The following is a 23,296-nucleotide window of genomic DNA, read 5'->3' on the forward strand; positions in this document are numbered from 1 at the left end:
AAAAATTCGGTAAATTTATAAAAATAGATATGAATTTATAACTTTAAAAACATAATGTGTTAATGCTATAAACTTTAAAAATTGAACTCATATGATTTAAATACATGATTCGCCACTGTTTAATACTATCGTGCTACAATATTACGTGTACTCCCCACTACTGTGTCCGAATCATATTAATGTAACCAACTCACAAATACTAGACAATTAACAAACTTTGCGCCCAACGGATCTCAATATTATTGCCGCCGTCATATGAACTTATACCTTCTTAAGTAGTATTTGCTACTCCGAAGCTTGATGTTTGGAATAATTTGCGTGTACGTTAAATATTTTAATGACTATCTATATTATCTTGTATCAGTGCGTAGCCAGTGCATAAAATATTCCGCAATTATGTAAGGTCGGGAAAAGAGTCGTACACTAAAAGGTGTAATGTAGACGACTTCTCTAATGCAAATATTAGTGGTTGCTTACACAGCTCGGACCTGTTACCTATAAGTTCGTGTAATAGTATTATCTTTTATTAGTACAAGTATCAAATAACTTTACCTTCTAAATTTTAGATAATTAGAAAAAACCATCTAAGCTTTTTCCCTAGTAATGGAACTAAACCTGATCTACCATGGTTATTAATACATTTTTTTTATACCGCATCATTGAAAACTCAAAGTTCCAACTTTATAAAATGGAGAGGTAAGCTCAAGTTTTGTAGTTGTAAATGTGAATGAGATTCTCCCACTCTTATCCAGAAATATCGAATTCGAGAGCTGAAATAGATAAATAAATGTTGGGGAGAGCTCCACTTTAAGTAATAATGTATAATGCGAATATGTATTAGTCGAATCAGTAAATTTTGAATATTAAGTACAATATGAATCTAAATTAATCGAATTAGTACATTTTGAATATTAAATACTTATTTTAAAAAAAGAGTTACATGAGTAATATACTTTTTATTTTTTGATATCGACCTTTGACTAAAATTGCAATAATAAAGCCCTATTCTATGTTCAATTGAGCATAGAATAGGGCTTCTGTCAAATCAAACGCAAACTGTAGCAGCTGTACCAGCTCATTACACAGTTAGGGTCGTTTGGTACGAGGTACAAGAAGGTATAAAGGTGATATAAAAATTTAATATCACCTTAATATTCTGTTTGGTTAGTAAATTAGGTATAAGTTATCTTGGTATTAATTTTAACACTGGGATAACTTATACCTTATAGAAGGTGGGGTAATTAGCACAGGTATATCTTATACCTTATTCTTAGAAATTATGCAATTGTCATTCTTAATATAACATACCAAACAATAAATAAACAACAATCCCAGCACATAACTAATCCCATCATAACTTATCTCAATATAACTTATACCGTCATAATTTATTCCGATATAAATCGTATTCCAACCAAACGACTCCTTACGGACTCCCAAAGGATCAGAACACATAAAATTCACAAGGAAAGAGGAAAACTTTTTTAAGTTTAATTTTACACAAAGAGAGCAAAAACAAAAAACATTTTCCAACTATAAAAAATTACTCCTTTTGTTTCTGAAAGTAATTTGATTAGGTAATTAGTTTAATAATTTTTTGTAAAACTTGAAATGTTAAACATAAAATTAGATTATTGATGACTATGAAAATATATCATTAAGAAAAAAAAGAAATTTATAACCATAAAAATATATCACTAAGAGTGAAATAGAAAGTTTAAACTAAATTTTTTTATTTATAAATAGAAAAGTCATTCTTTTTTAGAGAAACTAATAAAAAATAATATCAAATAAAATAAAGTGGAGGGAGTTAATGGAGCGGTCTCCTTTCTAATCTCCCTACTTAATTATTTGCACTTCAAAATTTCTTTCCTTTACTTAATGGCCAACATTTTAGTCGTCGTACGTACTGGTATAACTGACAAGTGTCTGATAAAATAGTTAAAAATATGCACATATTGATCGGCAGAATCGGAGCCACAAGTTAACTTTATGGGTTGGATTTCGGAACAACAATTTTAAGAGCTATTAATTAGGTTCTAAATTTAATATTTGTATATATTTTATACTCCTTCCGTTTCAATTTATGTAAACCTATTTTCTTTTTGGTCTGTTCCAAAAAGAATGCCGCATTTCTATATTTGAAAACAATTTAGCTTAAACTTACAATTCTATCTTTAATGAGAAGCTTTTATAACCACACAAATACTCTAGGTCCTCTTTTTGACTTGTTTAAGACCATAAATTTCAAAAGTTTTCATTTTTTCTTAAACTCCGTGCCCAGTCAAACAGGTTCACATAAATTGGAACGGAGGAAGTGATTTTTTTTAACATAAATACATTATTTGAGCAAAAGTTATTGGGTTGGCCGAACCCGTGTTCAGCCTTCTAGCTCCGCCACGGTTGATCGAAACACCATCATTATAAAAAAATCTCATTTCATGTGGGAGATTTGAAGTACGAGGGTGAGGGTAGCTTGATTTTAAATGTGAATTTGAATACAGATTTTTCAAAATAAATAAATAAATAAATTATATATTTAAAAATTACATAAAAAATATTACAAGTTACAATACTTGATTAAGAATATTTTAAAATGAAATTACATGAGTAATTAACAGTGTCTAGTACTTGATTTGAATTTACTTTCATCATGTGACCAAATAGATGGGATTAGCTGAAGTTGTCTGCTGCCTGTCCGTGTTAAACTCCTTAAGATTAACGTATGGTATCTCCAAATCACCTTTCTTGCTCGGAATCAAACTTCCGGCCAGTGAACCGGAGAACGGCCGTCGGGTTTTCCGGCGAGGCGTGTTTGACCCAGTTCTACTTTCTGTAATATACACCGGCCCAGAAATTGATCCACTTAATACAACATTCCGACGGTGAAAATTGCCGTAGTTAGTACTTTCATTTAAAGGCTTCCTTTTATTCCACTTGAAGATGAACAGAGCATTTCTCCACCATCTTTTCCGGTGGATGTTTTTCTTGATCTGTTTTTTGTCATATTCATAAATGGTATTAATATCCCAAAATATTGAATGTTGGAATAAAACGGTTCCAATGAAATAAAATAAATATCAGTAGTTAGAATTATGTCAAAGAGAGTAGAAAATAAATGAAGCAATAATGGTACTGTAACAACAAAATTTTGCGTCTAGGAAAAATAATCAATACATGAAATAACGTAACAAATTGAAGTATTTGATTTCGAGACACAATAAAAGATACAATATAATAGGCCTCTATAATATTCTTCTGATTCTTCCCAATAGAATATAAAATATGTTAAACTTGACTGTGATTTTGATTCAAGGAAATTCATATGTTTACAGTTATAAATAGAACTCATACCTGTGACCTAAAGTAAAATTTGAATTATATATGAATTCAATTTATATATGAATTTTGGTAAAGGAATTCAATTAAACCTCCTTGCATTCATGTGGCTTCGCCCTGGTCAATCTCAACTAAATTGGAATTGAGACGTTATTTTGTTATTCGTACTACTGATCTTGAACTCAGACCAGTAGTTTACGTTAAAAGTTACAGATGAAGATAAGGTATTTACCTGAAAATAATCGATTCGAGGATCAAAGCCATTGCCAGTGAAGTATTGAGGTACTACAACGGGGAAAATAGAGGACTTGTTTGACATTGATTTATATTGTTTTCCTCTTTGAGAAGCAAAAGGTTTTTTAAGTTTGTAGAAGGGAAGGGGAAAGTGAAGAATGGAAAGGAAGCTGAAGAAAAGAGCGAGGAAAAGGGAAGTCAAAAGTGAAATATAAATGAATTAAGCGCGCCTTTGGGGGCTAGTTAGTGGCCGTTGGTATTGGGCAACTCTAGTTAATGGTCTTGTCTATTTGTCTTTCTTTATGTTTTTCAAAATATAAGATTAGTAATACTCCATTAAAACTCAACATCAACTAATTTTTTGGACTTAAATTAAATGTACTAACATGATTAAAACTCATCAACACCAACTAATTTGTTTTAATGATACGGATTTTTTTCTTTCGTCCAGCATACTTTTAGTTAAAATCAGATGGTTTGTAAGAGACAGCAATCTATCAAGATAATTTCTTTGCACGTACGTGATCATAGGTCTACATCGTCCCTTTTTAACGTATTCAATAACTATAATTTCAGCTATAAGCTAATGAATCCGGAGGTTGAAGCAAGAAATGATCAGATCATTTCAACCGACATTATGTTATTTTATCCGCCTTTATGTGTGCTAGTGTCACGACCCGAAATTTTCACCTTAAGGAACGTGATGACGCCTAACATTCACTTGCTAGGTAAGCTAACGTTAGAGTAATTCTTTACAAATTTTAACCACTTCGAACAATTTAACCAACTAAACAGAAACGAAGTCCAAAATAAAATACGAACTAGTGTAGTAATCTAATATCTAGTACAACCCGAATCTGGAGCCACAAGTGTACACGAGCTTCTAGAGGTTCTACATATAAAGTCTGAAATAAATATAACTGTTTCGAATGAGATGAACAGTAAAATAAGGAACGAGGAAGGGGACTTCAAGGTCAACAAACGCCAACAGATCTACCTCGAGTCTCCAAATGCCAATCCGAGCTGATGCGCCAGTTGGAACCAGCACCAAAATCTGCACAAGAAGTGCAGAGTATAGTATGAGTACAACCGACCCAATGTACTCCGTAAGTGTCGAGCCTAACCTCGACGAGGTAGTGACGAGATTATGATAGGACACCCACGTAAATAAACCTGTGCATACAACAATATACGTACAACATAACAACAAATAAAGGCTAAGCATGTACTATTGGGAGGGCACATGCGAAAGGGGTACAAGATACGATAACTACATAAGGGAACGATAATAAGAAACAGTCAATAAACATCCAACTAGTAAAACGAATAAACATAATGAATAAAATTGCATGGCATTATTTTTCGTACTTTTACTCTCAACCTCACCATAAAACAATAATAATGGTACGACAACACCCTTGGTGCTTTTACTCCAACTACGACACGGCATCATCCTTCGTGCTTTTACTCTCAATTTTATCATGAAACAATAAATACTGCACGACATCACCCTTCGTGCTTTTAACTCTCAATTACGGCTGTAAGCACGTGATTTTTGCTTTACCGGCAATCGCTCCAAAAAGAAAATAAAAAATAGCGACAAATGACTGCGCTATACAATGTTTCAAGTTTTCCGTTACATGTGTTGTTAATCATTTGCGGGTCTGTCCATTTTGCATTTAGTCTTACCGATCAAAATACAAAGCGTGTATGTCAGGGTAATTAAATTCGGTCGTTAAAAGAAAATCCACAAAAAATATGAAATGCATCTAGGTGGTGATTTAAACCTACTTGAATATTTCAATATGCGAGTGATAACTGTGTTAAAGGTTTAAATTAATAATTGTTTTAATTTCTATTTATTTAATTTTAAAATTAGGAAAAAGGAACAAAAAGAAAATAGTGCAAGATTAACCGGACTTGGGCCTATTTGTTTTGAATATTCTAAGCCCAAAAGCAGCCCAAATCAGCAGCCCAAGCGACCCATTCCCCAGGCCATCAAAACGACGTAGTTCAACACCAAAACTACGTCGTTTCAGGGATGATTAATCTGAGCCGTTCATTTCCAGTGATCCGATGGCCCTTATTAGCCCTCATGACCCGACCCATTCCCGTTTTTGACCGACCCCTTGATTAACCAAACGGCACCGTATGGTCTAGCCTCCCCAATCCTGGCCATCAATTTTAATCAATCCAACGGCCAGGATTGAATCAGCCTCCCCGTATATAAGCCTCCTATCATACCCCACGCCCCCTATTCTAACCCCCCACTCATCGTCTTCATCCAAACACTGAAGCCCCCCAAACCCTAGCAGCCGCCCTAGCTTCCCTTTCACCAGAACCCGGCGGCACGAACGCCGGTGACCGCCTCCTGAACACCTAAGACCCCCTCCCTCTCCTGAACATGGATCTACTATCCATTTGCCTCGAATCACTTTCGTTCGTCTCGAATCTTCATTTGAAGATTTGAGTCGAACCCGTACCTATGCCAAGTTACCCCATCTTCATACCAGACACCCCCTGACCTTCCTCGTGACCAAACCAAGCTTGGTTTGGTCCGAATCTACCCACAACTCCTAAAAATCCAGATCTGAAAATCCAGAACTTGAAACACATGCACCTGGGGAACCCGGCCAGTCTTGACAAGGGTTTGAGGTCTAATAGACCTTAATCAAGGTGTTCTCATGTGAGAACACCCTGGTTAAAGTTTGTTCGGCCTCAAAAGTTCGAAGTTGAATCAGATTGGGGTCTGTTTGATTTAAACATTTTCGGTAAGTTTTCCTTTCTTTTGTGATAGTTTTGATTAAGTGGTCAGCATGTGTCATTATGTTTGTTTGTTATTTTTTGTTATTTTTTCATTCGGATTTCTTTCATCTCTGTAAAGACCTTTTTATTTGGTCGATTGTGTTCTGTGTATGATTCTGAATGTACTCTGTGACAAACATGATCGTCGATTAGTTTAATCGTCAGATAAGTTAACTCATATAGGCCCCAGTAATTGAACAAAAATTGTCTGATGCCCTTTAGGTCCCTAAATGTATTGTTTATGTGAGCGGTTGATTATTACCTGCTATAATTAGTATAGTCGACTCGATAAATGTCGTCGATTAGTTTTCTATAACTAATGAAACGAACGAACTAATAATGTCGCATGACTAATGAGCCTGTATTGTGGTTTGAATTGGGCATTGCCTATGAATATTAGTTTGTAACTACCTTGTAAACAATTAAAAAAGCCAGGCTGGGGCAATTCTGAAATCGAATGGTTAAAGCCCAAAGTGCCCTGATACTGCAATGGGCAGGGCAGTGATAATCAAGGGCTAGCAAGGGTAGTCTGGGGTTTGAAAAGAACAAAAATGATTAGTTTAAATGAGCTGACAAGTAGGGTACTAATTTGGGATTAAATTAATGCCAATGGGGAACAAGACATAAGAGCATGGGAATTTAAAATGAATACTAAAATGAACCCATAACTCTTGATTAAAGAAAGCCAGGCGTGGGGAACAAAAAGGGCTGGCATCAAAAGATGCTTAGGATGGGCTTAATAGGGATGGGCAGACTGCAAAGTTGAGGATGCAGGCAGCTTAGCTGCACTAGGTCGATTAGCTTATAAATAAGCTGTTTTAGAACATAAGGGAGGGCTGGAGTTTTGAGTCTTAGGCTGGACTTTTAGTCTTCAGAAAAAGAGAGAAAAGGCTGGAAATTTTAGTCTTGAAGAGAGGTCTTGTGAGTTGAAGAAAACTGAAAAAAAACAGAAAGAAATTTCCAGAAATACTGTAACTGAACACTGTCCAAGAATTGCACAAAGAAACCAAGTTGGTTATCCTAACTGGGATTGTTCTTTGTTCCATTAAGAGAAGTCTGTGTTTCTTCTGCTGTGATTGTTGCTACACTGAGCTTTCTGTGTGCTGTTGGTTTGAGTTTTAGTCTCCTTGATTGTCGAAACTGTGCTGGTTATTTGCTGAGCCTTGGTGGTTATTGAACTTCTGTGGCTATAGCACAAAATATTCTGTTTCCTTTCTCGACTGGTTTTGTTTCCTATCCTGTCTTCCTGGGATTATTAGTCTGTTGCTCGACCAACGTGTGAACTTCATCTTTGTGGCTGTTTGGTTGTTGCTGTGTTGTGCCATTTATCTGCTGCTGCTGTGCTTGCTGCGTACCACTCAGCTGATCATTTCCTTCTTCTTTTGTTTCTCTATACCAGGTACATGACTAATACTCTGTCAAATGTAATTGGAAAGTTGAGCATGAATACAAAAGAAAAGACCTGAAGAGTGACTTTTATACATAGATTGTTACATTAGATATCATGTACTGTATAATAATTTTCATTCCTGTTTTGATAATGGAAGTAGCCTGTATGCCCAGTATATATCAATGTAGATTAGCTGAATGTTAGTTTATATATGTATGTTGTTAGGTGAAAATATTCCCAATGTAATAGGTTGTATCTTAGACTTAGTTTAACTGTGCAGTATATTCTTTAATGTAGGCCAAGCATGAAAACTATCCACTACTAGTTAATTTCTTTCCCTTTAATAGGCGATCCTTTTATAACTGATAAACCACGCCAATAGAACCCAGAACAAGTTCACGGCCTCAACCTCACAAGGGTCGAGCCCAGGTCGAGGACAGATCAGGCAGGCCCGCATCGAGCGAGCAGTGGCCCAGGTCTGGCCAACCGCGCGTGGGCTGGATTTGGGCCCAGGATTATTTGTTTGGCCGACTGTGCACGCAGCTTCGGTCCCGACTTGTTGTTTTGTTGTTAAGCATTTCCGAATTCCATTACAAACAACTTGCAAGCATGTAATTAATTAGGACTATCTACCGTTTTCAATTGATAGAGACGAACACGACAAGAAACGTAGTTGCTATAGGATATCCTTTTAAAATAAGAACGAGATGAGCCTCGATGAAAATAAACAAAACACGCAGATGCGGGGCCCTTGTTAAATGTATATTATTGAAGCATTTAGTTTTCAGGACGGGTTGTTTAGCAAATCTCACAACCCTCCTAAAATAACAACACGTTAGTCTCTTTAGGACACACTTTAATAAACCTTACCTTCTTAAACTCGGGTGCACATTTATGTGACCCAAATCCAAATCTCGACGGATTCGAAATGTATTTCTAATCATGGGTACATTGATTGTGACGTGGTTCGAGATGCGTGTCCATGACGTTGCAATTTCATTAAAAAAAAAAAGGGAATGAGATGAGCCTCGCCAAATAAAATACAAATTGCGGGGCCCTCAGTAAATATTTGCTTTAAAAATTGTTTAGACTTCGGGATGGACCGTTTAGTAAAATTCCACGGTCCTACCCAAAATAAATACGCTAGTCGCTTTAGGCGCGCCTTTAATAATTTAATTTCCTTAAACTCGGGTGCACATTGATGTGACCCAAATCCAAATCCCAACCAAGTCGAAATATGTCAACAATCACGGGTGCATTGATGCAACGTGGTTCGAGATATGCTTTCACAACGTTGCAAGTCTTATAAAATAACAGTAAATGATAAAAGCGGTTTAAAATTAATTTTTGCACATAAGTTCATATTGTATTTAAAATCAGATAAATAAGCCGAATATAACAGTTGAGCGACCGTGCTAGAACCACGGAACTCGGGAATGCCTAACACCTTCTCCCGGGTTAACAGAATTCCTTATCCGGATTTCTGGTACGCAGACTGTAATATAGAGTCATTCTTTTCCTCGATTCGGGATTAAAATTGGTGACTTGGGACACCCTAAAACTCCCAAGTGGCGACTCTGAAATAAACAAATAAATCCCGTTTCGATTGTCCTTTAATTGGAAAAAACTCCCCTGCGCCCCTCGGGCACGGAAAAAGGAGGTGTGACAACGGCACGACATCACCCTTCCTGCTTTAACACTCCCCCTTACTATGTAACAATGAACATATAACAATAAGAAGATAGAACAAACAAGAACAAACCTTACGTCAATAATTGTTCCACAATTCCAACCTCAACTTCAAAAACAATACTCAATTATCACATATAGCCCATAAATGCAGAAGGAACGATCAATTTGATAATTAACTAGTCTAAGTATGGATATCACGATCAAACAAAGAAGTAAATTATAAGAAACAAGTCTCACCCGCATGCTTGACCCAAAAATAACACATAAGTACTCGTCACCTTACATATACGTCGTATCTAACATTTAATCAAGTAGAAAATAGGCAAACAAGTCCTAATCCCTCAAGTTAAGGCTAACCACGATATTTACCTCGCTCCAAAGATCAACTTAAAGCTCAACCACGACTTTTCCTTTCAAACAAGCCTTCAAACCAACCAAATCTAGCAAATTATCAACCAAACAATTCAAAATAAGCCTTAGGAACTACCCACGAATGAAAAAGGTTCAATTTAGGTCATTATTAAAAAAGTAAACAAAAGTCAACTCACGGACCCGCTTGATCCAGACCCGAAATTCGGACCAAAACCCAATTAACCACTCACCCCGAGCCCGGTTATGTAATTTGTTTCCAAATCCGACCTCAATTTGAGGTTTAAATTCAAATTTTACCAAAAATCCCTCGTTCTACCCAAACCCTCAATTTTTACTATGAAATTCCTAGATTTTAGGTTGAAATCTTATGAAATGTAATAGAAAATTGAAAGAAAGTATGTTAAAATCACTTACCAATGAATTAGGGAAGAAGAGCTCTTGGGAAAATCACCTCTACGGTTTCTAAGTTAGAAAATTTGAAAGAATGAGAGAAATCTCATCTAACTCAGCTTAAGTCCAGGCGCAGATGTCGCAATTACAATGCGAAGTCTTCACACTTCTGCTGTCATCGCAATTGCAATGGTTTGTTCGCAAATGCGAACTTGGACTTCTCGCAATTGTGACCGTCATGATCGCAACTGCGAACTCTGTTGACCCAGTCCCACTTCGCAATTGCGATCATGACAGGAATTTGGGACCTTCGCAATTGCGAATACTTACCTTGCAATTGCGAGATCAGAGACCTGCACCAGAATAGATGAACACCAGCATTTCTTTTAAGTCTAAATTCATTCTACGGCCTATCCAAAACTCATCCGAGCCCTCGAGGCTCCAAACCAAACATGCACCCAAGTCCAAAAACATCATACAGACTCATTTGCGCGATCAAATCGCCAAAATAACATCTAGAACTACGAATCGGACACCAAATCAAATGAAATTTTCAAAGAAACTTTAGAATTGCCATTTTAATAACTAGACATCCGAATCACGTCAAACCAACTCCGTTTCTCACCAAATTTGGCAGACAAGTCATATATATAGTAATGGACCTATACCGAATTTCGGAACCAAAATACGGACCCGATATCAACAAAGTCAAACATTGGTCAAATCATTAAATTCATTAAACCTTTAAACTTCAAATTTCGACAAAAGGCGATAACTCGAGCTAGGGACCTCCGAATTCGATTTCGGGCATACGGTCAAGCCCCAAATTACGATACGGATTTATCGGGAACGTCAAAATACAGATTTGGGTTTGTTTGTTCAAAACGTTGATCCAAGCCAACTCAATTGAATTTTTAAGGCAAAATTTTATATTTTATCAATTTTTAATATAAAAGCTTTCCGAAAAATACGCAAACTGCGCACGAAACCCGAGAAAGGCTTAAAGAAACTATTGAAGGCTTTGAAATACGGAATTTTGGTTTAAAACTCTAAATGACCTATCGGGTCATCTCACTACTTGCATTTTCTATTGAATGTGGTTATATTTAATCTTATATAACTGTATATCAATTTTAACATTTGCATTATACAATAGAAGAAGAATAAAAAGATGAATGTTCTTTTTTCTTGTACAATTCAAAGAGTATGAAATGGTGTTCCTCATCTCAGGGGCAGATTTAGACCCAAACTACGGTGCGCGTGAATTCATGATCTTTCTATCAAACTAAGTATCTTATGTACATATTTCCTAGAACTGATCTAATATTATTTGATGGCTCGTGCATTCCAAAAAGGCTAAATTGTACGCTTGGTTAAATATTGAGTTATTTAAGCTGTTAAATGTTAGAATTATTTTACCAAAGGAAGATGGTTCAATTCCTGCTAAATTCTTTTTTTCCTTGTTTTTTTATAGTGGTACACCCATGTTTTTACAATCCCAGATCCGCCTCTACCTCATCTGCCAGAGGTTCACATGATTTGTAATAATGTACAAAATAAATATATGGTCCTTATAAATGATTAGAGAGGCCAAAACAAAAATAATAATACAGGGGAAGTGGTTGGATGATTGGATTTTTGAATGTTTTTGGGTTCACTGACGAGGACTTTCACAAGAGACAATTGCAGAGCTTTTTGTAGTTAACTTACAAAAGCTTCACTGTAATTTCCATCTTTGGATCATTCACGTGATTGAGTTAAAGAGAAAATGATATAAAAGCCAGAACTTAGGTGATTACATGTTTGCCGGAAATTTTTCTGTTTTCCTTTTTCAGTCTAAAAGGAAAGCAAAGTGACTTTTGGATGATAGTCACGACTCAGGAGCGTTTAAAAGTATGAAGTTAAGCGAATTTTAATATATGAAGTAGCTTAGCTTCTTAAAGGACTCTTAATAAAGAAAGTATCTTTTATGAAAGCAAGCCTTTCAAGCTAGTTTAGAAATAAGCGAGACGATCCGATCAAAAGATAGACAAGAAGATAACGGGGAAGGACTTTTTAAAATTCTAACGGTGTAAACTTGATATTCCCTCCGTTCACTTTTACTTGACATGTATACTAAAAATAGATTTTCATTTTACTTGTCAATTTACGCATATCAAGAGAAGACAAATTTTTTTTCCTGTTATACCCACAATATTTATTACTCATTTCAAATCATTTTCTCAAATCCAATAAAATATGCATTAATTAATATGAGTATCATAATAAATTATGCACTTCATTTATTATTTCTTAAGGAGCGTGAAAAGTCAAAACGTGCTTGTTTTAGTCATTTTTGTGATTTTATTGGTACAACTAGTTCCCATATGAAATTAACCCCACTTATCATCTATGTTGTTGCTTGTTTCAGTCATTGTTGTTGCTCATAAGTTGGGAGAATTAATAGCACTATCCATTACTGGAACTAAACTTATTAATTTTCAGGACTCAATTTCCCTAGATTCTGAAGTTTTCGCCATCCAAATTTAAAAGCTTCTATCTTTAAACAATAATTGGATTTAGAATTAGGGTAAGCGGAGGTGGATCCAAATTTTGAAGCTTATGATTTTTATAGTGACCTCAAGTAAATATTACAATAATAATTGTAATTGAGTTCAAAATCAAATATCTATAGCAATGAAATTCACTGTTATAGATATTTGATTTTGAACTCAATTATATATATATATATATATATATATATATATATATACACCAACACATTGAGGCAGACGTTTCAAAAGTTTGCCTAAAAGTTTAATTTTTTTTCCTTTTCTTTTCGGAAGTTTGTCAATTTGTCTACCAAAAATGCAATTTATGGACTATTACTCGCATTATTATTTTAGGTAATATGATAGTGTAAACGAACATAAAAGTAAAAACTCTATCAAAAAGGTAGTCCAATAGTCCAACAAAATGAATGTTTTATTGGAGAAGAAATTTTTCTTAAATATTACAAATCATATCCAAAATAGAATTAAATTAAACCCTAATCATGCCAGGTTCATATGGTACCCCACTCAACTTAACCCATTCATCACCCATAATAAACACACCAGGAGTAAATTGTGCAGCAACCTGAGGTGCAATTGTCTTTTGGTAACCTTTCCAATTAACCCTACTATATGTAATTGATCCTGGACCTCTATTTTGATACTCAGCATAAAACAAAGTGTCAAGTGCAAAATTACCAACCCAAGGTGACCATCCTTCTGGTGCAATAAACCCATCAATTTCAGATTGCATAATTATTGTTCTTGAAAATTCTTTCCATGGTCGTCCTAAATATGCTTTAATTGGTGGTTGAGCAGCAAGAAAACCTTGTTCGGCCTTTATTTGACAATTTTGCATGACTATTCCACCGACTCCCCGATGATCTTTTCTGCCTTGTGCTGTTACCATGCAAGCTTGATTATCCATTGGTTTTCTTACTATCATTTTGCAGTTTTGGAAAACGGCTGCAGCGTCACCAAAGATGAAATCTATGGTTCCTGTAATGGTGCAGTCGCGGAAGAATTGGCGATAGGAGTGGACGTATAGTGTGTCTTGATAACCATCGATTTGACAGTTGTGGAAAATGGCCATATCGCCTGAGACACGAAGTGCTACGGCTTGGTGCTTCACTGGTCCTGCTGTGTTCTCGAATCCGATATCTTTAGCCATGAAATAATCTCCATTGACAGCTGCATGAAATATAATGTCAAGAATGAACAAATATGTGTACTATCATCGTCCTGTCTTATGTGATGTGTTTGACTGAATAAAGAATTTAATGCGTTAGTTCGACTCATGCATCATATTTACTAACATTTGAAGAAAATGTAAAACTTTGTGGCCGAATATAGGAACAATGTTAAACTTTTTATGTGATTGTATTTGAGTGAATAAAGAATTCAATGCGTTAGTTTGACTCATGCATCATGCTTACTAACATTTGAAGAAAATGTGAAACTTTGTGGCCGGATGTAGGGACAATGATAAACTCTTTAGAGCATCATAAAAGGAAAAAAGTTTTATATAAATTGAAACGGAGAGATTAATACGAACGAAACGACTTACCAAATGTGGCGGTTTTAAAAGTGCCAGTGCCATCAGCATAGTTCAAGCTACCAGTAATTTTAGTCTTGGTTGGGCCTTCACCAATAAATACAATGTTGTTCATTTTCCTTGGAATTTCAACATGCTCATTGTATACACCAGCCTTGATAAAAATGACATATCTTTGAGTATTCATTTTAGGAACAGCATTAAGTGCCTCATTTATACTCTTATATTGTCCACTTCCATCAATTGCAACTACAACATTTGGCTTAAGGGAATCAGAGAGCATCCTTTCGTGGGCGTCTAATAATCGTCGGTTTACACCAGGGATATTCAAGTTGGCTACAACTTCACCAAAACTCGAAACCATAGCTAAACCATTGCTCGTGAGTTCCCCTGCATTTTTCAAAAGTTTTTTCATTTTCTCACCAGTATCACCAGTCGTGTTCTCAAAAGCGTCCAAACATGTTTCTTGATAAGTAATGGCGCTACTGAGCCACGTTTTTAGGTCATCGGTATAATCCTTGATTTTACTGACCTCAAATTTGTCGAATTTGTCAAAAGACCTCGTAAGATCATCAATTGCAACATCAACAAGACCTTGGCACGTTTGTAACGCGTCTTTTGTCCTAGGATCTTTTTTAGCTTCATCGATTAATGAGGCAGAATTTTTTATAACGTCAGAGAGATCGTTGATTGTGGCGTTAAACGCCACTTTAATAAGTTCTTTCGGATCGTTGATGTTTTTAGCATTGGCAAGACTTTTTTCACAAGTTTCTTTGTAATCAGTGGGTTGGCAAATAGCTTGGACAGACTTAGTAGAAGTTGAAAGACGAGAATCAGTAGAATTTGATGACTTATCTTCATTCTTCTTGGTAAATGAGATGGCTGCAGCCACCACACAAGCCACTAGAAGAATTGAAGCAACACTAGCAATAGCTAGTTTCTTCACCCCCATTATTTTTATCTCTTTTATTTGAAATTAATGATTTTTTGGGGCTAATTATTTAAGAGGCTGTTGATCCTCTTTGGCTTGAAATTTTGCAAAAAATGAAAGCATCTATTTATAGTGAAATGAATGACATTATTGATAGTTTTCTGTTTGAGAATTTGAGGATGTGAATGATCTCAGAATATTAGTGGAAGAAAGTTTTCCTTAATTTCTTGGTTGTGCTGCAATTCAGGTTTAACGTAGAATGTTAGTATTACATGTAATTTTCCTGTTTTATTCTCTCTTTTTCTTGGCCTAATCAATTGTTTTCTTCGTCTGCCACAAACTCTATTCATGTTTTTTTTTGGGTCCAAAAAGTCTTTTTCCTATGTTATTTTGTTAGTATTGTGTACTACAATCTTTTCCCTTTTAATTAACTCAAAGTCGAGCACTTTAGTTATTTTTAATTAGATTAAAAAGTAATTCTTCTTTTTTCTATGAAGAATACATAATATTCAAAGCATAGAGAAAAATACCGTGAGTTAAGACTATACTTAAAAGGCAAAATGGGAAATCATCAACCTAATTTTTCCATCGGTCAATAGGAGTCTTTTGGTCTTGTTAGTAACTTATGTTCCAATAAAAAATATAGAGAACCTAATTTTTCTTAAATATTGTATTGAAATATACTAGGAAAAACTTGCGGAAGCTAAACCAATCAATACCAATTACAAATCCCTAAATCTGATGTCACGAGTGCACGAGCTTCTAAAGTAATACATATAAATGTCTGAAATAAGTACAAAGCTGTCTAAATGAAGTTATACATCTAAAAAGAAAGAGGCTAGGGACTCCAGAAGCTGCGGGCACGGAGCAGCCGTACCTCATCAAGTCTCTGCCGATGTCCAATCGAGGCAAGCTAATAACCGCCGCTGGGATCGACTCCAAAATCTGCACAATGTGCAGAGTGTAGTATCAGTACAACTGACCCCATATATTGGTAAGTGCCGAGCCTAACCTCAACGAAGTAGTGACGAGGCTAAGGCGGATCACCTCTACTATAACCTGCACACAGTATATAAAAATGATAGGAAATAGGAATACGGAACAGAATTTAAACAACTAACTGAAATAATAATCACAGCCTCAAGAATAAACCAGCACCGACCAGAATCACCAATCTCTTAAGAGTTCAAACAAATAACATAAGCCAACACAACTCAAGTAATGTAAACATATAGATTGTTGCGGCGCACAACCCAATCCCACCAGACAACACACATCCTTTCTTATTTTACCGTAATAATATCAACAACAGCAAATAATATAAATATGTTGCGCGGCGCAACCCGATCCCACCATATGTCAATATCAGAATCATAATTCACCCTTATTTCACCATATTAATTCACCCTTATTCTACTTGTTGTGGCGTGCAGCCCGATCTCACCGTGCAATATGAATTCACTTTTATTCCACCATATCAATCCACCCTTATTACACCTGTTGCGACGTGCAACCGGATCCCACCATATCAGTACCAAACATTCACTGTACACAATCAAGACAACAATTCAAACTACAAAGCCTTTAGAATCAATAAAATACCAAACTGAACCAAAGGAGACCTTACACAATATAGAATCTATACAAGTGATACCACACATCGAGACCAATCCAGCAATTTACAATAAGAAGGTTCAAACAAGTCAAGTTAAGCAAATAGTAGGGATTCGTGAAACTATGAAAAGAACTAACATCATTAGCAGGAGAAGATATTGACTAACAGGTAGCAGTTAAGTATGGAAAGCATTTAGAACATATAACAGTTAATATAGGAAAGGAAACAATTAAGGAAAAATGGTAAATCAGGGAGAAAGAGATAATTCGGCAGCGTATAAGCACTCGTCATCTCGCATATACGACGCTCACATGAGAATCACATAGCACTTAATCTGAGGGTTCCTATTTTCCTCAAGTCAAAGTTAGACACAATACTTACCTAGCTCCAAGGATCACTCAAAGCTCAACCACGACTTTGCCTTTCAAACTAGCCTCCGAACCAACAATATCTAGCAAGTTACCAACCAAATGATTCAAAATAAGTGTAACGATCCGACCTGTCATTTTTAGCATTTCCATCTTGTTTAGCTATTTGAAGTATTGAGTAGCGCTATTTTGTGTAATATGACTTGCGAGAGTGGTCAAGTTTTATTTTCAGATGATTCAAAATTTAATTGAAAAAATAATTCATGTTTTGGAAGCTTAAGTTGAATAATTGGACCGGATGATAAATATGTGTAAATGATCCTGAAATAGATTTTTAATAATTCCAATGGCTCCGTATGGTGATTTTGGACTTAGGAGCATGTCCGAAATTCTTTTTGGAAGTCTATAGTTAAATTAGGCTTGAAATGACAAAAATAGGAAATTTGAGTTTGGAAGTTTGACCGGGGAGTTGACTTTTTGATATCGGGATAGAAATACGATTCTAAAAATTTGAACAACTCCGTTATGTCATTTATGACTTGTTTGCAAAATTTGAGGTCAATCGGAATTGATTTGATAGGTTTCGACATCGAATATAGAAATTAGAATTTCTTAGTATTGGATAGGCTTGAATTGGGGTGTGATTCATGTTTTAGTATTGTTCAATGTAATTTGAGATATCGACTAAGTTTGTGTCATATTATGTGACTTTTTAGTACATTTGGTTGGGGTCCTATGTGGCTCGGATGAGTTTTTGGAAGAAATTGGTATTTTGAGCATAAACATGTAACGATCCAAAGGTCCATTTTTAGTTCTAAAGATCAAAATTTGATTTCGAGACTTCCAAATTTTTTATAATGAATTATAGGAGCGATATGGAAAGTTTGGTCTAATTTCGTCAAGTCGCTATTGGGTTTTTGACGTGAAAGATGAGTTAATTGTTTAACGAGCAAAATGGGTATCGCACTAAGAAAATGATCTCCAAATTGAGTTTTGATTGATGGAATAGGTCCGTCTTATTATTTGTGACTCATAGGAACAAGAATCGTCAAATTTCGAGTTCATATGATGGAGTTAGAGCATTTTTAGTGAAATTAAAGACTGTTGGTGCAACAGGATCTGGTGCGCACCTTTAGCGACCAGATTGGACACTTGTAGCGGCGGGAGTTTGGCCTTTAGCCACCAGAATCGTGTTTTTAATGCTGTTCTGGTTTTTTAGCCCATTTTGATATTTTTGGGCGAAAGAACACGGTCTGGGGCGATTTTTGAGCAAGAAATCATGGGAAATCTTGAGGTAAGTCACTTGTGATCATTTCTACTCCATAATATTGAATTATCATATAATAATCCGACTAGATTACATATTTTGAGGTGTAAATTGATGATTTGGACCTAGGGATTTGAAAATAAGATTTGAAGATTTGGTGGCTGAGTTGTTATCGAAATTTAGTAATTTTGGTATGGTTGGACTCGTAGTTGAATGGGTTGTCGGATTTTGTGAGTTTCGTCGGATTCCGAGATGTGGGCCCTACAGGCGGTTTTTAGTTAAATTTCGGATTTTTGTGAAAAATTAATATTTTTACATGGAATTAATTTATATAAATTGTATTGACTGAATCACATTAATTGTGGATAGATTCAAGGTGTTCAGATGCCGATTTACGAGGCAAGTGCATATCGTAATAAAGAACTTCACGGTTTGAGATAAGTAACTCTTTTAAACTTAGTGCTGAGGGTATAAACCCCGAATTATGTGTTATGTGATTGATGTTGAGGTGACGCACATTCTAGGTGACGGGCGTGTGGGCGTGCACCCTGTGAATGATGACTATGTTGTTTCCAGGACACTGTGTAATGGTCCTACTTTTTTGATATCTGTGTTTTCACCATGTGATAAGTAAATTGAGTTGTACATTATGCTAGATATCATGTCTAGGCTTTATGCTAATATTGTTAAGACCCATAGTGGCCGTTTCTTGCTGTCATCTCACTGATTTTATTGATATTTCGTACTCAGTCATATTCATGTATTCACATAATATCTCAGTCTCAGTTGTTATTATTGATACATTATATCATTATTTTTGGGCTGATTTTCATGATATTATGAGCCCGTGAGCGAGACTGGAGAGATTGATGACTAAGTGAGGTCGAGGGCTAGATTGTGAGATATTGATACTATAACACGTGAGTTGTCCGTGCAGATACTGATATTGATACTATAACACATGAGTTGTCCGTGAAGATACTGATATTGATACTATAGCACGTGAGTTGTCCATGCAGATACTGATATTTATACTATAGCACGTTAGTTGTCCGTGTAGATACTGATATTGATACTATAGCATGTGAGTTGTCCATGCAGATTTTAGCGTTTGGGCTGTAGGAGCCCCTCTGGAGTCTGCACACCCTTAGTGAGCGCAGTCGACTATAAATAAATGGATCGTGTTGCACGCCGCAACGAGCCTTCGGGCTATATATATATGGATCGGGTTGCACGCTACAACGAGTATAGTACAGTGCTGAGTGATTGAGAGTGCTGAGTGTTGAGCATGGTAAAAGATAATGCGAGGCAGTGAGATTGAGTACTCTGAGAGTGTGAATACATGAGTTCATTACTGAGAGGCATTGCATTTGGCATGTGTACTTGAGATATATGCATAGAGTTGCATTTCTTTCTGTTGCCTGGTTTTGGTGACATTCATGATTTTACCTGTATCTTGACATGTAGGCATAGAGATGTACTTTCCTCATGCCATTTGAAAAATGAAATCTCCTATTTTGAAAGAAAGTTTTATGGAAAAATCACAGTTTTCAGACTTACTCATATTTTGGTGATTTTAGTGAAAAAAATTGAGTTTTACTGTTATACTTGAAAAGAAAATGTTTATTTTTCCTGAACTGTGAACGAGCTGAGCATTTTATTATTAATTTATTCTTTGTGTTGCTTATGAATATTGTTGTGAAGTATTACTGGATGTGGGTATGGACCCTAACCTTGGTACAAGCTCGTCACTGCTTTCAACCTGAGTTTAGGTTTTATACTTATTGAGTACATGTGGTCGGTTGTCATACTACACTTCTTGCACATTGCGTGCAGATTTCGGATGCCGATGCTGCCGTGTTCGATGAGAGCTGACTTGGAAGATGATCCGACGTCCCTGTTGTAGCTGCCTCTTGTTCATGGTAGCCTCAGAATCATTAACTCTGTTTATGTACTTTTCAAATAGAAGATGTATTTGCTTCATATCAGTTTTGTAAATTCTATTCATAGAAGCTCATGATTTGTACTGTTAGTCCTTGGGAGGTGTATAAGAGATCATTTATTTTTCCTCAGTATGTTATATTTTTATTGGAATTGATGAGTTGGCTTACCTAGCGGGATGGGTTAGGTGCCCGCACGACTAGTTGGATTTCGAGTCTTGACAATAAGCTTAGGAATCACCCACGATTGCAAAAGATTCAATTTAAGTCATTATTGAAAAACCCAACAAAACTCAACACCCGGGCTCGCTTGGTCCAAATTCGAAATTCGGATCAAAACCCGATTACCCATTCACCTCCGAGCCCTGATATATAATTGGTTTTGGAATTCGACCTCAATTTGAGGTCTAAAATCCCAATTTATCATATCCATAATTTCTACCCAAAAATCTCCAATTCCACCATGAAAACTTTAGATTTTAGGTTAAAGATTTGAGAAATGTAATAAAAGATGGAAGGAAAATGAGTTAGAATCACTTACCAATATTTTGGGGAAGAAATGGTCTTGGAAAAATCGCCTCTAAGGTTTAAGGTTTTGAAAATTTTAAAAATGAGTAAAAAATCCCGTCTAATTTAAGTTTTACACAACTGTAGGTGTCGCAAATGCAACCACAGATCGCAATTGCGAACCCCGCAACTGCAAGAGGTGTCGCAAATGCGACCACGGATCGCAATTGCGAACCTCGCAACTGCGAGAAATTCTTCGCAAATGCGAGAAATTCTTCGCAAATGCGAAGCTTCCCCAGCCCCACTATCTTCGCAAATGCGAACAATTGTTCTCAAATGCGGCCTGTGATGTTCGCAATTGCGATCCTGAACTTCGCAATTGTGAAGGTCCCCTTTTAGCCCCACTAATCGCAAATGCGAGGCTCACATTTGTGAGCCAGACCTCGCAAATGCAAAGTTTGCAGACCTGAAGCATACCAGCTATAATTTCTAAGTTTAATTCATCCTGCAACCTATCTGAAACTCACCCGAGCCCTCGGGGCTCCAAACCAAACATGCACACAAGTCTTACAATATCATACGAACTTGCTCGCGCGATCAAATCACCAAAATAACGCTTAGAACTACGAATTTAGCACCAAATGAAATGAAATTTTCAAGAAAACTATGAAACTTCTAATTTCTCAACCGGACGTCCGAATCACGTCAAACCAATTCCATTTCTCACCAAATTTCAAAGACAAGTCATAAATATTATATTGGACATGTACCGAGCTCCGGAACCAAAATACGGACTCGGTATCAACAAAGCCAAACATTGATCAAATCTTTAAACCATTGAATTTTCAGACTTTTAATTTTCAACAAAAAATCATAACTCGAGCTAGAGACCTCCGAATTTAATTCCGGACATACGCCCGAGTCCCATATTTCAATACGGACCCACAAGGACCGTCAAAACATGGGTCTAGATCCGTTTACTCAAAATATTGACCGAAGTCAACTAAAATTGACTTTTAAGGTAAAATTTCTTATTTTATCAACTTTTAACATAAAAGCTTTTCGGAAACACGCCCGGACTGCCGACAAAAAATGAGGAGGGTAAAAAATGAAAATTTTAAGGCTTAAAAGCGTAGAATTGAGTTCTAAAACATAAGATGACCTTTCAGGTCATCACATTCTCCACCTCTAAAACAACCGTTTGTCCTCGAATGGACATGGAAAAGTACCTGAGCTGGGGAAAAGGTGTGGTTATCTACTATGCATTCCTAACTCGGACTCCCAAGTAGCTGCCTCGTCGGGCTGACCTCTCCACTGCACTCGAACTGAAGGATAACTCTTTGATCTCAACTGGCGAACCTGCCAGGCTAGAATAGTCACCGACTCCTCCTCATAGGTCAAATCCTTGTCCAACTGGACAGAACTGAAATCTAACATACGGGACGAATCGCCGTGATACTTCCGAAGCATGGACACGTGGAATACCGGATGAACTACAGATAAACTAGGTGGCAATATGAACCTGTAAGCCACCTCACCCACTCTCTAAAGAATCTCAAAAGGTCTGATGTACCTAGGGCTCAACTTGCCCTTCTTTCCAAACCTCATTACACCCTTCATGGGTGACACACGAAGCAACACTCTATCTCCGACCATGAAAGCAGTATCACAAACCTTACGATCGACATAACTCTTCTGCCTGGACTGAGCTGTGCGAAGTCTATCCTGAATGATCCGGACCTTATCCAAGGCATCCTGTACCAAATCTGTACCTAATAACCGAGCCTCCCTTGGTTCAGATGATCTGACTAGCGATTGACATCGTCTACCATATAATGCCTCATATGGAGCCATTTAGATGCTTGACCGATAGCTGTTGTTGTAGGCGAACTCCGCAAGTGGCAAGAACTGATCACTAGAGCCTCCGAATTCTATAACACAAGCGCAAATATATCCTCGAATATTTGAATAGTGCGCTCGAACTGTCCGTTCGTCTAAGGATGAAATGTTGTGCTCAACTCAACCTGCTGGCCCAACTCATGTTGTACAGCCCTCCATAAATGTGAGGTGAACTATGTACCTCGATCAGAAATGATAGACACGTGCACACCGTGAAGACGAACGATTTTGCGGACATAAATCTCTGCTAACCGCTCTGAAGAATAGGCAATTGCTACATGAATGAATGCGCTGACTTGGTCAGTCTATCCACAATGACCTAAACTGCATCGAATTTCCTCTGAGTCCGTAGGAGTCCAACAACAAAATCCATAGTGATACGCTCCCACTTCCACTCAGCAATCTCTATCTTCTGAAGCAAACCACCAGGTCTCTAATGCTCGTATTTTACTTGTTGATAA

At 36.5% G+C, this 23,296-nt stretch overlaps 2 protein-coding genes and 1 long non-coding RNA gene across 3 annotated transcripts; all 3 read right to left on the reverse strand.

Moving 5' to 3' along the window:
• Positions 1 to 2,505: 2,505 nt before the first annotated feature.
• Positions 2,506 to 3,790, reverse strand: LOC104225760 (uncharacterized). The gene is made up of 2 exons (XR_011407520.1): positions 3,572 to 3,790; positions 2,506 to 2,993 (listed from the first exon to the last, which is right to left on the reverse strand). It is a non-coding gene; the product is annotated as an uncharacterized lncRNA (long non-coding RNA).
• Positions 3,791 to 13,168: 9,378 nt separating this feature from the next.
• LOC104225759 (pectinesterase-like) lies at positions 13,169 to 15,323 on the reverse strand. The gene is made up of 2 exons (XM_009777623.2): positions 14,321 to 15,323; positions 13,169 to 13,944 (listed from the first exon to the last, which is right to left on the reverse strand). Exons 1-2 carry the CDS (start codon positions 15,258 to 15,260, stop codon positions 13,244 to 13,246), a joined length of 1,641 nt encoding a protein of 546 aa, XP_009775925.1. The 5' UTR covers positions 15,261 to 15,323; the 3' UTR covers positions 13,169 to 13,243.
• A 7,158-nt stretch (positions 15,324 to 22,481) lies between these two features.
• LOC138868379 (uncharacterized) lies at positions 22,482 to 22,790 on the reverse strand. The gene has a single exon (XM_070145929.1). The coding sequence runs from the start codon at positions 22,788 to 22,790 to the stop codon at positions 22,482 to 22,484; it is 309 nt and encodes a 102-aa protein (XP_070002030.1).
• Between the last annotated feature and the right edge of the window lie 506 nt (positions 22,791 to 23,296).

The sequence above is a fragment of the Nicotiana sylvestris genome, chromosome 5, assembly GCF_000393655.2.
Source record: "Nicotiana sylvestris chromosome 5, ASM39365v2, whole genome shotgun sequence".
Classification (NCBI taxonomy): Eukaryota; Viridiplantae; Streptophyta; class Magnoliopsida; order Solanales; family Solanaceae; genus Nicotiana; species Nicotiana sylvestris.